Raw genomic sequence first — 12,259 nt, 5'->3', positions numbered from 1 at the left:
ATGTTATCTAGTGAACTTATCCTTTGTTACTGGTGTGTTCCCAGATAAACTAAAACAAGCAAAAATCAAACCTGTGTATAAAAAAGGGGATAAGCGTAGTGTAGATAATTACAGGCCCATAGCTCTGCTTTCACCCTTCTCAAAAATCATGGAAATTGCAATGAACAAACAAATTACAACCTTCTTAAATAAAAACAACATAATATCTAAATCACAACATGGTTTCCGTAAAGGCAAATCAACAACTACAGCAATATTTGAATACATCGAACATGTCAGACAACTCCTGGACAATAGGGAACAGTGTGTAGGTCTCTTTCTTGATTTATCAAAAGCTTTTGACACAGTATCGCATGACCAACTTCTGAAAAAATTAAATCACTATGGAATAAGGGGTATAGTAAACACCTGGTTTAGATCTTACCTGCAAAATCCCAGTCAAGCTGTAGAGATCTTACATGTAGAAGGGACAAATACCAATGCATCTTCCCATATCTCTAGGTTAGAAGAAGTGACATGCGGTGTTCCTCAAGGCTCTATTCTAGGACCAGTACTATTTACCATATACATAAATGACCTGCCTTCAAACTTACCCTCAGTTAAAACTACCTTATATGCAGATGACACGAGCATTGTGATAACTGGCAAAAATGAACAAATTCTAAATTCAAATATAAAAAACACCTCAAACGAACTCTGCAAATGGTTCCCCACAAATAAGTTGAGGATAAATAAAAACAAAACTTTAGCAATAAAATTCCATCATTCAAGAAATAAGAACAATGAAGAACCAGTAATAAAAATAGAAAATGAACACGTCAAATATACAAATTCCATAAAATTCCTGGGTATTTGGATACAGGAAAATCTGAACTGGGACATACATATAGAGCACCTAGCAGGTTTGGTTTGGTTTGAGTTGGTGTTTTAAGTCCACTTTATGCACAGTAAGGCTAATCGGGACTGGACCTACAGTTTAAAGTGGAATCCGAACCACTTGTGCCTCCACCGGGTATCGAACCCGGGACCCCTTGATTACAAGGCGAGGACGCTACCACTGCGCCATCGGGGAGGCCCTGCACCTAGCAGGGAAATTAAGCAAAACCATATATGGTATACGAACCTTAAGAAACATAATAAACAGGGAGACAATAAGAATAACATATTTCAGTCTTTTCCAGTCACAACTAACATACGGAATTGTATTTTGTATTTGTATTGTAACATACGGAATTGTATTTTGGGGGAATGCTAGAAATAGTGCAGGCGTAGAGCTGACAACTCTGCACTGTAAAAAGACATGTCAAGAAACAGAAATATAAGGCCATGGATGTTCCCAAGGTAAAATATTCCGGAGGTAAAATAGTCCCCCGTTCGGATCTCCGGGTGGGGACTACTTTGGGAGGTCCCTGGACTAAGGATAAGATCTTCATTAGGAATAAGGATATTAAATTAGGCACCTGGAATGTTCTGAGCCTTTACCGGCCTGGGGCATTTCAGTGTACAGTTAATGAGATAGTGAAGTATAAATTAGATGTAGTAGCTGTCCAGGAAGTTAGGTGGCCAGGAGAAGGGAATTGTAAAACTAAAAATTATACTTTTTTCTATGGTGGTACTGAAAATCATAATTTTGGAACAGGCTTTTTCATAAATAACAGAATTATCTCGGCTCTTAAAACAGTAGAATTTATTAATGATAGGATATCATATGCAGTTTTACAGGGTAGGTGGTGTAAAATTATTTTAATAAACATACATGCACCAACGGAAGATAAAGATGATAATAATAAAGATGATTTTTATACAGAGTTAGAACAGGTCTTTGATAAATTTTCTCAGTATGATATGAAAATTCTGTTAGGTGACTGTAATGCACAGATTGGCAAAGAAGAGACATTTAAACCCACGATTGGTAAAGAAAGTCTTCATGAATTAAGTAATGATAATGGTATAAGATTGATTACTTTTGCAACCTCAAAGAATTTAATTGTGAAAAGTACCACTTTTAAACATAAAGATATCCATAAATATACCTGGTCTTCTCCAGATGGTAAAACTCATAATCAGATAGATCATATTCTCATTGATAAGAGAAGGCATACTAGTATAATTGACGTTCGTACACATAGAGGTGCTGACTGTGCCAGTGACCATTATTTAGTAATTGCTAAATTAAGAGAAAGACTCTCAGTGATAAATCATAAGCAACAAAATCTAAAAGTTATAAAATTTGATACAGGAAAGTTTGTTGATGAAAGAATTAAGAAAGATTACCAAATTAAACTGTCAAATAGATTTGATGTTTTGCAGGATTTAAATGATGATGAAAATATAAATGAAACAGACGTAAATAAGAATTGGGAGCACATACGTAATGAAATAGAATCAGCAGCTAAAGAAAGTATAGGATACCATAAACCAAGAAAAAGTAAGCCGTGGTTTGATAATGAATGTCATAATCTAATAGAAATAAGAAATCAGGCTAGACTTAGATGGTTAAATAACTCGGATGATACAAATCTAAGCAATTATAATAGAATAAAGCGAGAAGTTAACCGCACGTTTAGAAGTAAAAAAAGAGATTACTTGAAAAGCAAAATTGACGAAATTGAAACAAACAGCAAAAATAAAAATATCAGAGATTTATATAAAGGTGTAAATGAATTTAGAAAGGGGTGGCAACCTAAAGTAAACTTGATAAAAGATAAAGACGGTGATTTTCTAGCTGACCCAAGCGATATTCTAAATAGATGGAAGAACTACTTTAATGACCTTTTAAATGTCCATGTAGGAGATAAATCAGAAGTAAATGAAGTCCACACAGCAGAACCTTTAGTTCCAGAACCTAACTTGACGGAAGTTAAAGATGCTATTAAAAGGCTAAAGAATAACAAAGCACCTGGCATTGATTTAATACCAGCTGAGTTAATTAAATATGGTGGAAATTCATTAATATGTCAAATTCATAAATTAATTTGTTTAATATGGAATAAAGAAGAAATCCCTCAACAGTGGAAAGAATCCATAATTGTTCCTGTGTTTAAAAAAGGTGATAAAATGAACTGCAATAATTACCGTGGAATTTCTCTACTCTCAACAACATACAAAATATTGTCTAACATTATTTTAACAAGACTAACCCCATATGCTAATGAAATTATAGGTGATTATCAATGTGGATTTAAACGTAACAGATCAACTACAGATCAAATTTTTCACATCAGACAGACACTTGAAAAAAAGTGGGAATATAATCAAAATGTCCATCAGCTATTCATTGATTTCAAAAAAGCATATGATTCGGTCAAAAGAGATAAATTATATAATATATTAGTAGAGTTTGGAATACCTAAGAAGCTTGTTAGTATGATAAAAATATGCACCAGTGAAACAGAAAGTAAAATTCGTGTGGGTAATAATATGTCTGACAAATTTACAATTCATGATGGGTTAAAACAAGGAGATGCATTATCTCCATTGCTCTTTAATTTTGCCTTAGAATATGCTGTAAGGAAGGTAAAAGAAACTAAAGAAGGACTAAAATTAAATGGTGTTACTCAGTTGTTAGCATATGCAGATGATGTAGACTTACTGGGGGATGATGTGAATACAATTAAGAATAATGCTAAAATATTTTTCAAAACTGCTAAAGAGATAGGTTTGGAAGTTAACAAAGAGAAAACTAAATATATGCTTACAGGCCGAAACCAAGTGTTAGGTAATAATCAAAATCTAATTATTGATAACAACTCGTTTGAACCAGTTTCCAAATTCAAATACTTAGGAGTAATATTAACAAATGAAAATTATATTAAAGAGGAAATAAAAAGTAGGCTTAATTCAGGAAATGCATGTTACTTCTCTCTTCATAAACTTTTGTCTTCTCGTTTAATATCTAAGAAACTAAAAGTTAAAATATACAAAACAGTAATTTTGCCTGTAGTATTATATGGGTGTGAAACTTGGTCCCTTACATTGAAAGAGGAAGATAAATTGAGAGTATTTGAAAATAAAATCCTTAGGAAAATCTTTGGACCTAAAAGGGATGAGGAGACAGGTGAGTGGAGAAGGTTACATAATTTAGAACTACATAATTTGTACTCATGTCCAGATATTATTAGAATAATTAAATCAAGAAGACTTAGGTGGGCAGGACATGTGGCACGAATGGGAGAGGAAAGAGGAGTTTACAGGATTCTTGTTGGGAAACCAGATGGTAAGAGACCTGTAGGAAGGCCAAGACGAAGATGGAGGGACAACGTTGAGATGGACCTAAAGGAAATCGGTAGGGATGGAAAAGAGTATATAGAACTTGCTCAAGATAGGAACAGATGGAAGGCCTGTGTTGCTGCAGCCATGAACCTTCGGGTTTAAGAAGGCTAGAGAGTTAGTTAGTTAGTTAGCTAGAAATAGTGCAAAAATTTTTATTTTGCAGAAGAGAGTAGTACGAATTATGGCAGGAAAGAAAATAAATGAACCATGTAGGAAAATTTTCAGGGATCTTGGCATTCTACCATTACCTTGCCTATATATATTACATTTACTGTGCTATGTAAAACAAGATATGTCTAGTTTCTCCAAACGTATCAAGGAAGTACATCAATACAACACAAGAAAAAATCACAATCTGGTTATACAAACTCATAATACCACTCTCCTTGAAAAAGGTCCTAAATTCGTAGGTATCCACCTGTATAATAAATTACCTGATCACATGAAAACAATGGAATCAACTACCCAATTTAAGAGGGAATTAACAAAATTCTTATTACGACATTGTTTTTATTCAATAAATGAATTTCTAAATTTGTAAATATTAAATTACATAAATTGTCAACAAAGAGGGTTCGGTTGTACAGAAAATGGAATTATACTATTTATATTATCACGTATGAAGTATTCACTATATGCTATTATTGTGCCAAAATAATCATTAATCGGTTCTGTATAGATATTGCATTCTTCCAGGTTGTATAAGTTACATAGTTACTTTTACATCTTATTTTTACACTAAAAAAAAAAATTCTTTGCTTATTATTGTGCTCGCCTTAAATATTGTATGTAATTTTACTCCAATAGTGTATTCTTCCTCTATTTAGATTTCCTTATGCAGAAGTTCTTCAAATCATTTCTGTAATTCTTGTCTATAATTGTATTAATATTTTTATTAGTGTATTTGGATTTCCTTCATGTAGTAGTTCTTAAAATCATTACTGTAATCCTTGTCTAAAATTGTATTAATATTTTATTACTGTATGTATTGTTATGTGAGGATTTCCATACCTATGGACATAGGTCAACGGAAATAAAGAATATGAATATGAATGATATCAGTTTTATTTCATGAGGCAGCTGGTTGTAGAATATTTTTCCGGCATTCATTGGTGATTGTTTTGAGATATTGAGTTTGTGTTGGTTCTGGTAATAATTATCTTTCCCCCTTGTATTGTGGTTATTTTTAGTCATGCTTCCAGTATTTAGAACAAACGTTATAGCCTTATAGAAGTATAGGGAGTATATTGTCATTATTTGTTTTTCCCTGAATAACTCTTTGCAAGATTCCCTACAGCCTAGTTTGTACATTATTCTAAGTGCTCTCTTTTGAAGTCTCAGTATTCTGACAGTATTATTATAAAATGATCCACCCCAATCTATTATGCCATATTCAACATAGGGGTAAATTAGTCCATAATATATGTATATGCATTTGTTAATTTCTGTTAAATTATATTCAGCCATTTGTTTTAGCAGGTAAAGATTAGATGATAATTTACTGCAGATGTTGTTAATTTGTTCTTCCCACGTTAATTTTTGATCTAGTGTTATTCCCAAAAACTTTACTGAAGATACAGCATCTATGAGCACATTGTCTATGCATAGTGTTTGTGACTCAAAATCCATGTTTCGGATTGTATTGAATATCATAAATTTTGTTTTATTGTTGTTTATTATTAATCCAAGTGAAGTTAAGTATTGTGCCAGTTGGTTTATGGTGATAAAAGTGTTTATTTCAAGCTTCCTAGGGTCGATACCTCTGGCAAGAACAGTTGTGTCATCTGCATAGGTGACAATTTTTGTGTTTGGGTATTCTGGTACATTGTTTATGTACAAAATAAAGAGCAGGGGCCCCAGGATTGATCCTTGGGGTACCCCCATTAACACTTTCCTACTTTGTGATTTAAAGTTAGTGACTATACCATGCATGTTGTAGCTTATTTGAGTAATTTGCATTCTGTCCTGTAGATAAGATTGTATAAGTTCATAAGCTATCCCTCTTATTCCTATATTGCTTAGTTTGACCATAAGCAGGTCATGTTTTACCCTATCGAATGCCTTGGAAAGATCTAGATATATAGTGTTTGCAGCTTCATGATTCTCTAATGTTTTGGTTTCATAATCGATTAACTGTGCTAGAGGTGTGTTTATTGATTTCCCTTTCTGGAATCCATGCTGGTTTCTGTTTATTATGTTATATTTGTTACAAAACTTTATAATATAATTTGATAAAAAAATTTCCAATATCTTTGAAAAAGCAGATGTTAGGAAGATAGGTCTGTAGTTCTCAATGTCTGTTGCAGCTCCTTTTTTGAATATGGGTATCACTGTGCTGTGTTTTAGAACTTTGGGGAATGTACCAAATTTTATTGAATTGTTGACTGCATACAGCAGGGGTTCTAAAATAGATTCTGAGCAGGATTTAATAAGTTCAGCTGACCATTCATCAGATCCGTTTGATTTTTTGTTTTTTAAACCTTGTATAACTTTTTTAAACTCATTAGCACTTACTTCTGGGATATATATACTGTTTGGCCGATATTTCTTGATTGGGATCTCTAGTGTTTTGTCATTATTTTCATTCTCTCTGTTTGTGTTGGTTAAGTTTATAAAATATTCGTTGAATAAGTTACATATGATATTCGGGTCAATTACTTCAGTGTCATCCTTGATGAATTTTATGTTTGCTTTATCATTGTTTGTGTTTGATACACGGTGATTGTTTAGTATTTTCCAAATGGCTTTTTGTTTATTAACAGACTTTTTTATTTGTTTACTGAAAATATTTGATTTTTGATTCTTTATGGCTTTCTTGAATAGTTTTTTTACATTTTTGTACTTTTTCTGGTGCTTAGTGTCTTTTGTAATTCTAAATTTTTCATATTCTATTTTCATATTACTTTTCAAAAGTATAATTTCTTCTGTTAGTGGCACTTTCTTCTTATTAGGGTATATTCTTTTTGTTGTTTTGGGACAAGCTACATTTAAATAATATGTTAAGTGGCTTATTAGCAATTCCCAGATATCATTCGTGTCAGTTAGTTGGTAAAGGTCTATCCAATTTTCCTGATGTAAGAGGAATTTAAGATAATCTATATTTTGCTCACATGTATCCCTATCCATATGTTTGTGTGCACTCCCTCAAAGTTGAAGAGGGGCAGGGGATCGATAAAACACTTATCCACACCATCATATTTCAAGTATGAATGACATTTGATCTCTGTTTTCACATTAACAAAATGCTCAGGACCAGATGATCAACATCCATCTAGAGTCTGGTAGCATGTGCAACACTGTGTATAGTGGGTGTTCACCACCGCATACATAAGGCACCTGTTTACTTAATTATTTTGTACAGACTTAAAATTAAATCAGCATATAGAAATATTTTTGTACCCAAATTTTTATTAATTTGCTAGTTTTGTATGTATAATTTCTCCTTGTATAATTTTTTTCTGCAACATTGCATTCCATATTTTTTAAAGCAAAGTCTTTCTATTTTTTTATTTTCTACAAAATGTCAATATTAATGCACATATCACAAAACAACTTTGATATCAAGTGTATCCTTATTTTATTTGCGGTAATTGCCACCCCCTCACTTAAAGAAAATTTGTGCGAAGCATACCTCCAGCTAGGATAATTTTCCTGAGTCACCCCCTTCACCCCGCATAACTGCGCTCCTCCTCGCTGCACCAATTGTGTTCATCATGACCTGGATGTGCAGTTTCCCCAACACTTAAATTGGTCGGCGAGGTGCTGTGGAGTGGCCACCCCGTTCCCCAGACCTCACTCCGCTAGATGTCTACCTGTGGCCATCGTGTATTCAGTGAAAATAAGCAAGGCAACGAATCATTAACGCATGTGCCAACATTACCGCAGACACTTTAAGCAGGGTTTTTGCACGAATGGGGGATCCATACTGGCTTTAACAGTTCATCAGGGGTGGTCAGAACATTGAACACATCTTTTAAACGTAAGCAGGCCCGTAGCCAGAATTGATCTCCAGGGGGTGGCTTTGTATATCAAGTCCATTTTTCAAAAGTTTAACAGTGTTAAATGAAGGTAAATTATGTGTGTGGGAGGGGGTCATTAAGTTGCATAAAGTTTAGAAATATCACACAAATACTACATTTTTCTACATATTTTAAAATATCACTTGAGGTGTTAATTGGCTGCTACTGAAATCATCCCTTACTACACATTCCATACTACGTTTGATGATACATATATTTATATTACACAAGAAAAGATGGACAATATTCAATCATAATGCCTACCGTACATTCCACTCCCCGGCCGAAACAATAAAACTCACCTTGGTTCCCAAAACTTGGGAGCTGTTAACCTTTGACGCAGATGCGGAGGGGGATTTGCATAATGACATCAAAGTCACAGAGTTCTGTATAAATGGAAAGTCTCAACAGTGGCAACGAAGGTACAGATAATTTGATTGAATTTGAAATTTAAAATTTTGGGTGCGTCAACGCTTAGGCTATTTTGAACCCGTCACGTTATGCGGAGTCCAGCCCCTTACCATAACATAGGTATAACAAAACTATAGCGTCGCATAACTAAAATCTTAAAATATTCTGACCGGCTAAAAGCTGAGGCTGTAAAGGGGCACTCAGACCACATAAGGACAACAAACAGGACAACATACAGAATTATATTGGCCATAGGGTCAGTCGCCAGAGAGTCGTTAGTCTGCAAAAAGCTGTCCAGGGTGTACTACGTGGAAGTGAGGTTGACAATTGGGTGTATTACGTGGAAGAATTACCCCTTGCACCCCGAAGGTACAGATAAAGAAGCTCCCCTGTGAATAAACTTTCTGAAATCTAGAGAAGAGAATCTCCTAAATGCTTGCCGCTACTTACGACTTCTTCTTATAAATAAGATGAACGAATGTAATGTTCCCTGAAATTATCCTTCACAAAAGTTGTGAGCAAAATATTTTCTGTTGTCTACATTTTCACTTTTCACTGCAAACAAATTACACAAAATAGTTTTACCTAATGTCAAGGGGGCTAACCTCAGTGTCAGGGGGCTGACGGTAGTTCCAGGGGGGGCTGAGCCCCCCTGGCCCCTGCCTGGCTACGGACCTGAACGTAAGTGGTCTTGGTTTAATAACTAGCCTTGTTTGGGGGTAACAACAACAACAAAGAAACGTTAATAACTTCGTCACGGTTGGTGCTAGAGCAATTGAACTCGTGAGAAAATTTCCTATTCAAAAAAGGTGTCAGAAGCTATGGTTTTCATTTAAAATTTTGAAGTTGAATTCAAATTGGCGGCTGTCATCGTCATATAACATCCCCCCTATTACAAACCTACAGTGTTAGTTTTGCGGAACAGTCATGGTAGTCCGGAAGGGGCGGCCGCGCCCCCTCTCCCTGGAAAATGAAAGTCAACCACAAATTATATATTTCACACATATAATTTCATTTCAGTCACAATAATATATGTTAATTATTGCATGAACATGATAAATTCAAATTGAAACAATGTTTTTTGAGGAAACAACACTATTACCAGAGAAAATGTGACTTGTTTGCCCCCCCCCCTCCCTCCATGGAGAAAATACCTTGCTTTCCCCTTCCTGGAAAAAATCCACGGACGTCCATGGGAACTATATCATTCAACTTTCATTTGGGTGTCTCCATACGTTTGGACCACGTGCTGGCTGGCGATAATTATTGCAAAATTTTTCACGACATACGGATTTTTACGATGATATATACGCAGTGGTTTGAACGTTAGACAAATGGGATTTTGGTTCTCTGAAAAAAACGCGAAGTTGCTATGGCTAATAGGTTAGCCAGTTTGTTCAGTGGCTCTCTCTAAAAACAATTTTCAGTCTACACTTCTGTGCGAGCGATTCAACTTATGAATCAGTGTCAGCGAGTGACACGATGCGAAAATTGCTTAAAAATATAAATGTAATGTCCTTATGGTGCAAAAAATTCATGCTACGACGGAATATATTTTAACGCTCGCGGGTCCGTAAATTCCCATTTCCGCGCTCTAAAAATCTTTTGGCGTCATCTTGAACAACAACCTCTAAATCTTATGTGAAGGAGATCCCATATGATTTCAATATAATAATTTACTTACTGTATGGACAACACCTATGCTGGATCTTGTGGAAGGCATATTAATATTAATATTGCAATAAGTCGGTTATGATTCACCTAAATTACATATTCTTTACGTGAGAGTTAAAGTAGCTTCTGTTGTATTATTCTAGTAATATTCTGCATGTTCTCATATTTTATCGACTTTATGTACATATATTTATATTAGCCACGTTAAGAAAGTTGTAATTTTCTGTCCATTTCACAACAGCATCTTCGGAATGACGCATAATGGAGAAGTGTAGCCAGGTGTGTCCGTTTGATGATTTTATATTACTATATGACGTTCGAAGAGGGGTGTAGGAGTTTTTTTAATGTGCGTCGCCGTTTTGCATTTATTTTCAGAATTTCTATGATTTTACGAAATTTTATGGAAAAGGCACGTTTTGAGGTCACTAAGGAGGTACTAAATCCACACTAATATATAGATTCAAATTCCCACAAACAAATCTATACAAGCCTATAGCTTGTTCGGGAAATTATTTAATGCGAGTTGTAACGTGGATGGTAGTTTTCTTGATATACGTTCTATGTATTTGTTCCACGTAACATGTCTAGTAAACGTGCCACTTCAAGCTTTTTCAAAAACTGTTAGGAGGAGGCCGAATGCCAATGTTCACGAAGAAATTTTACAGTTCTTATTTGGGGATAGTGCGGCAGAAGGGATTTTAAAGATGACACAGTTGCTGTGCTCTTTGCGTTTTGTCCTGTAGCAGACGGAAGGTATAATGTACTATGTATTTTGTACCTCCATTGGTTACATTGAAAAGGTTCAAAAATTGTGTTTTTAAGGGCAGGATAATTTTATTTGGTATTTCACTACATAGTTCAACGTGTATCTGAATGTTTTCACTGTATGGCCACTTTCTTCGATTATAAGACTTAATATGTATCATCACGGACGTCCAGGAGAGGGCAAGGGGGAGGGACAGCATCCCTGGAAAATGAATGTCAATCTAATGCTATATATTTCACACACATATATATATTTTAATTTCAGTCAGTAATTTATGTTAATTGGTGGTGGCGATTAGGGTTGCAGTTGCCCCCGGTTTTTTGCCCCCGCACTATTTTCCTTATTTTCAGAATCGCACCCCCTAAATTTCTTTCCGCGCCCCGTCAGCACCTCTAGATGCATAATCCTGGCGCCGCCGCTGCCTAACCCTAAAGAGATTCTAAAAAAGAAGTTTTGGCTTGCAGAAGATTATTTTATTTAATACACTTTCGAATATTTATAATAGTGCTACTAAAGATATGAAAGTAAAACGGAAAATATAACGTCTTCTTCACGTTCAAACTGCTGGGTACAGATGTCGCTGCAGTTGTAGTTTTTTTTGTAAATGCCGGAGCATTTCTTGCTTGTGATTGTTTGCTTTTCTCTCCAGGAAATAAGAGTAAGACTGTATTGTGAAACAACTCTATTCAAGTATCTGAAGTACTATGAAAGAACTAAGCCAGAAAGTAATATTTTTTGAAGTGGCGTTTCCTCGCAGTGCACCCCATGGTACAGATTTTAGCAAGCAATGTTGCCGAGATTTTATTCCGTGTTTTTGGTGCTTTCCAACGGTATGATTTGTGCGATTGTTTTGAAGGGGTCAAACTCAAACAAAGCTACCAGAGAATAACTAATCCAATACACATCATTAGAGAACAACAAGGGAACTAAAATTTCATCGATAATGTTAAAAAGAACAGGACCAACTGAAAAGCAAGTCTTGCTTGCTTAACATCTATCAAAAGCCGAAGGTTTGTGAAACGTAAAGATGTGGAATGTGTAATTTATTATTTTTTTTACTGTATTCAGGGGCACCGAAACCACCCCCCTAGTTTTCTTGAGTGAGTCAGTCCATCGA

General features: G+C 35.0%; 1 protein-coding gene across 1 annotated transcript in view; it reads right to left on the bottom strand.

The window, feature by feature from the left end:
* The window catches only part of LOC145978030 (sun domain-containing protein 1-like), a 42,064-nt gene extending 31,452 nt beyond the window's left edge, over positions 1 to 10,612 (bottom strand). The window contains exon 1 of the mRNA XM_083110416.1: positions 10,387 to 10,612. Within this exon, the coding sequence (XP_082966542.1) occupies positions 10,387 to 10,425 (39 nt within the window). The 5' untranslated portion in view covers positions 10,426 to 10,612. The remainder of the gene's footprint in view (positions 1 to 10,386) is intronic.
* Positions 10,613 to 12,259: the final 1,647 nt, after the last annotated feature.

The sequence above is a fragment of the Lepisma saccharinum genome, chromosome 24, assembly GCF_977018435.1.
Source record: "Lepisma saccharinum chromosome 24, izLepSacc3.1, whole genome shotgun sequence".
Classification (NCBI taxonomy): Eukaryota; Metazoa; Arthropoda; class Insecta; order Zygentoma; family Lepismatidae; genus Lepisma; species Lepisma saccharinum.
The sequence above is the reverse complement of the archived record's forward strand: the minus strand, read 5'-3'. Positions and strand labels throughout refer to the sequence as shown.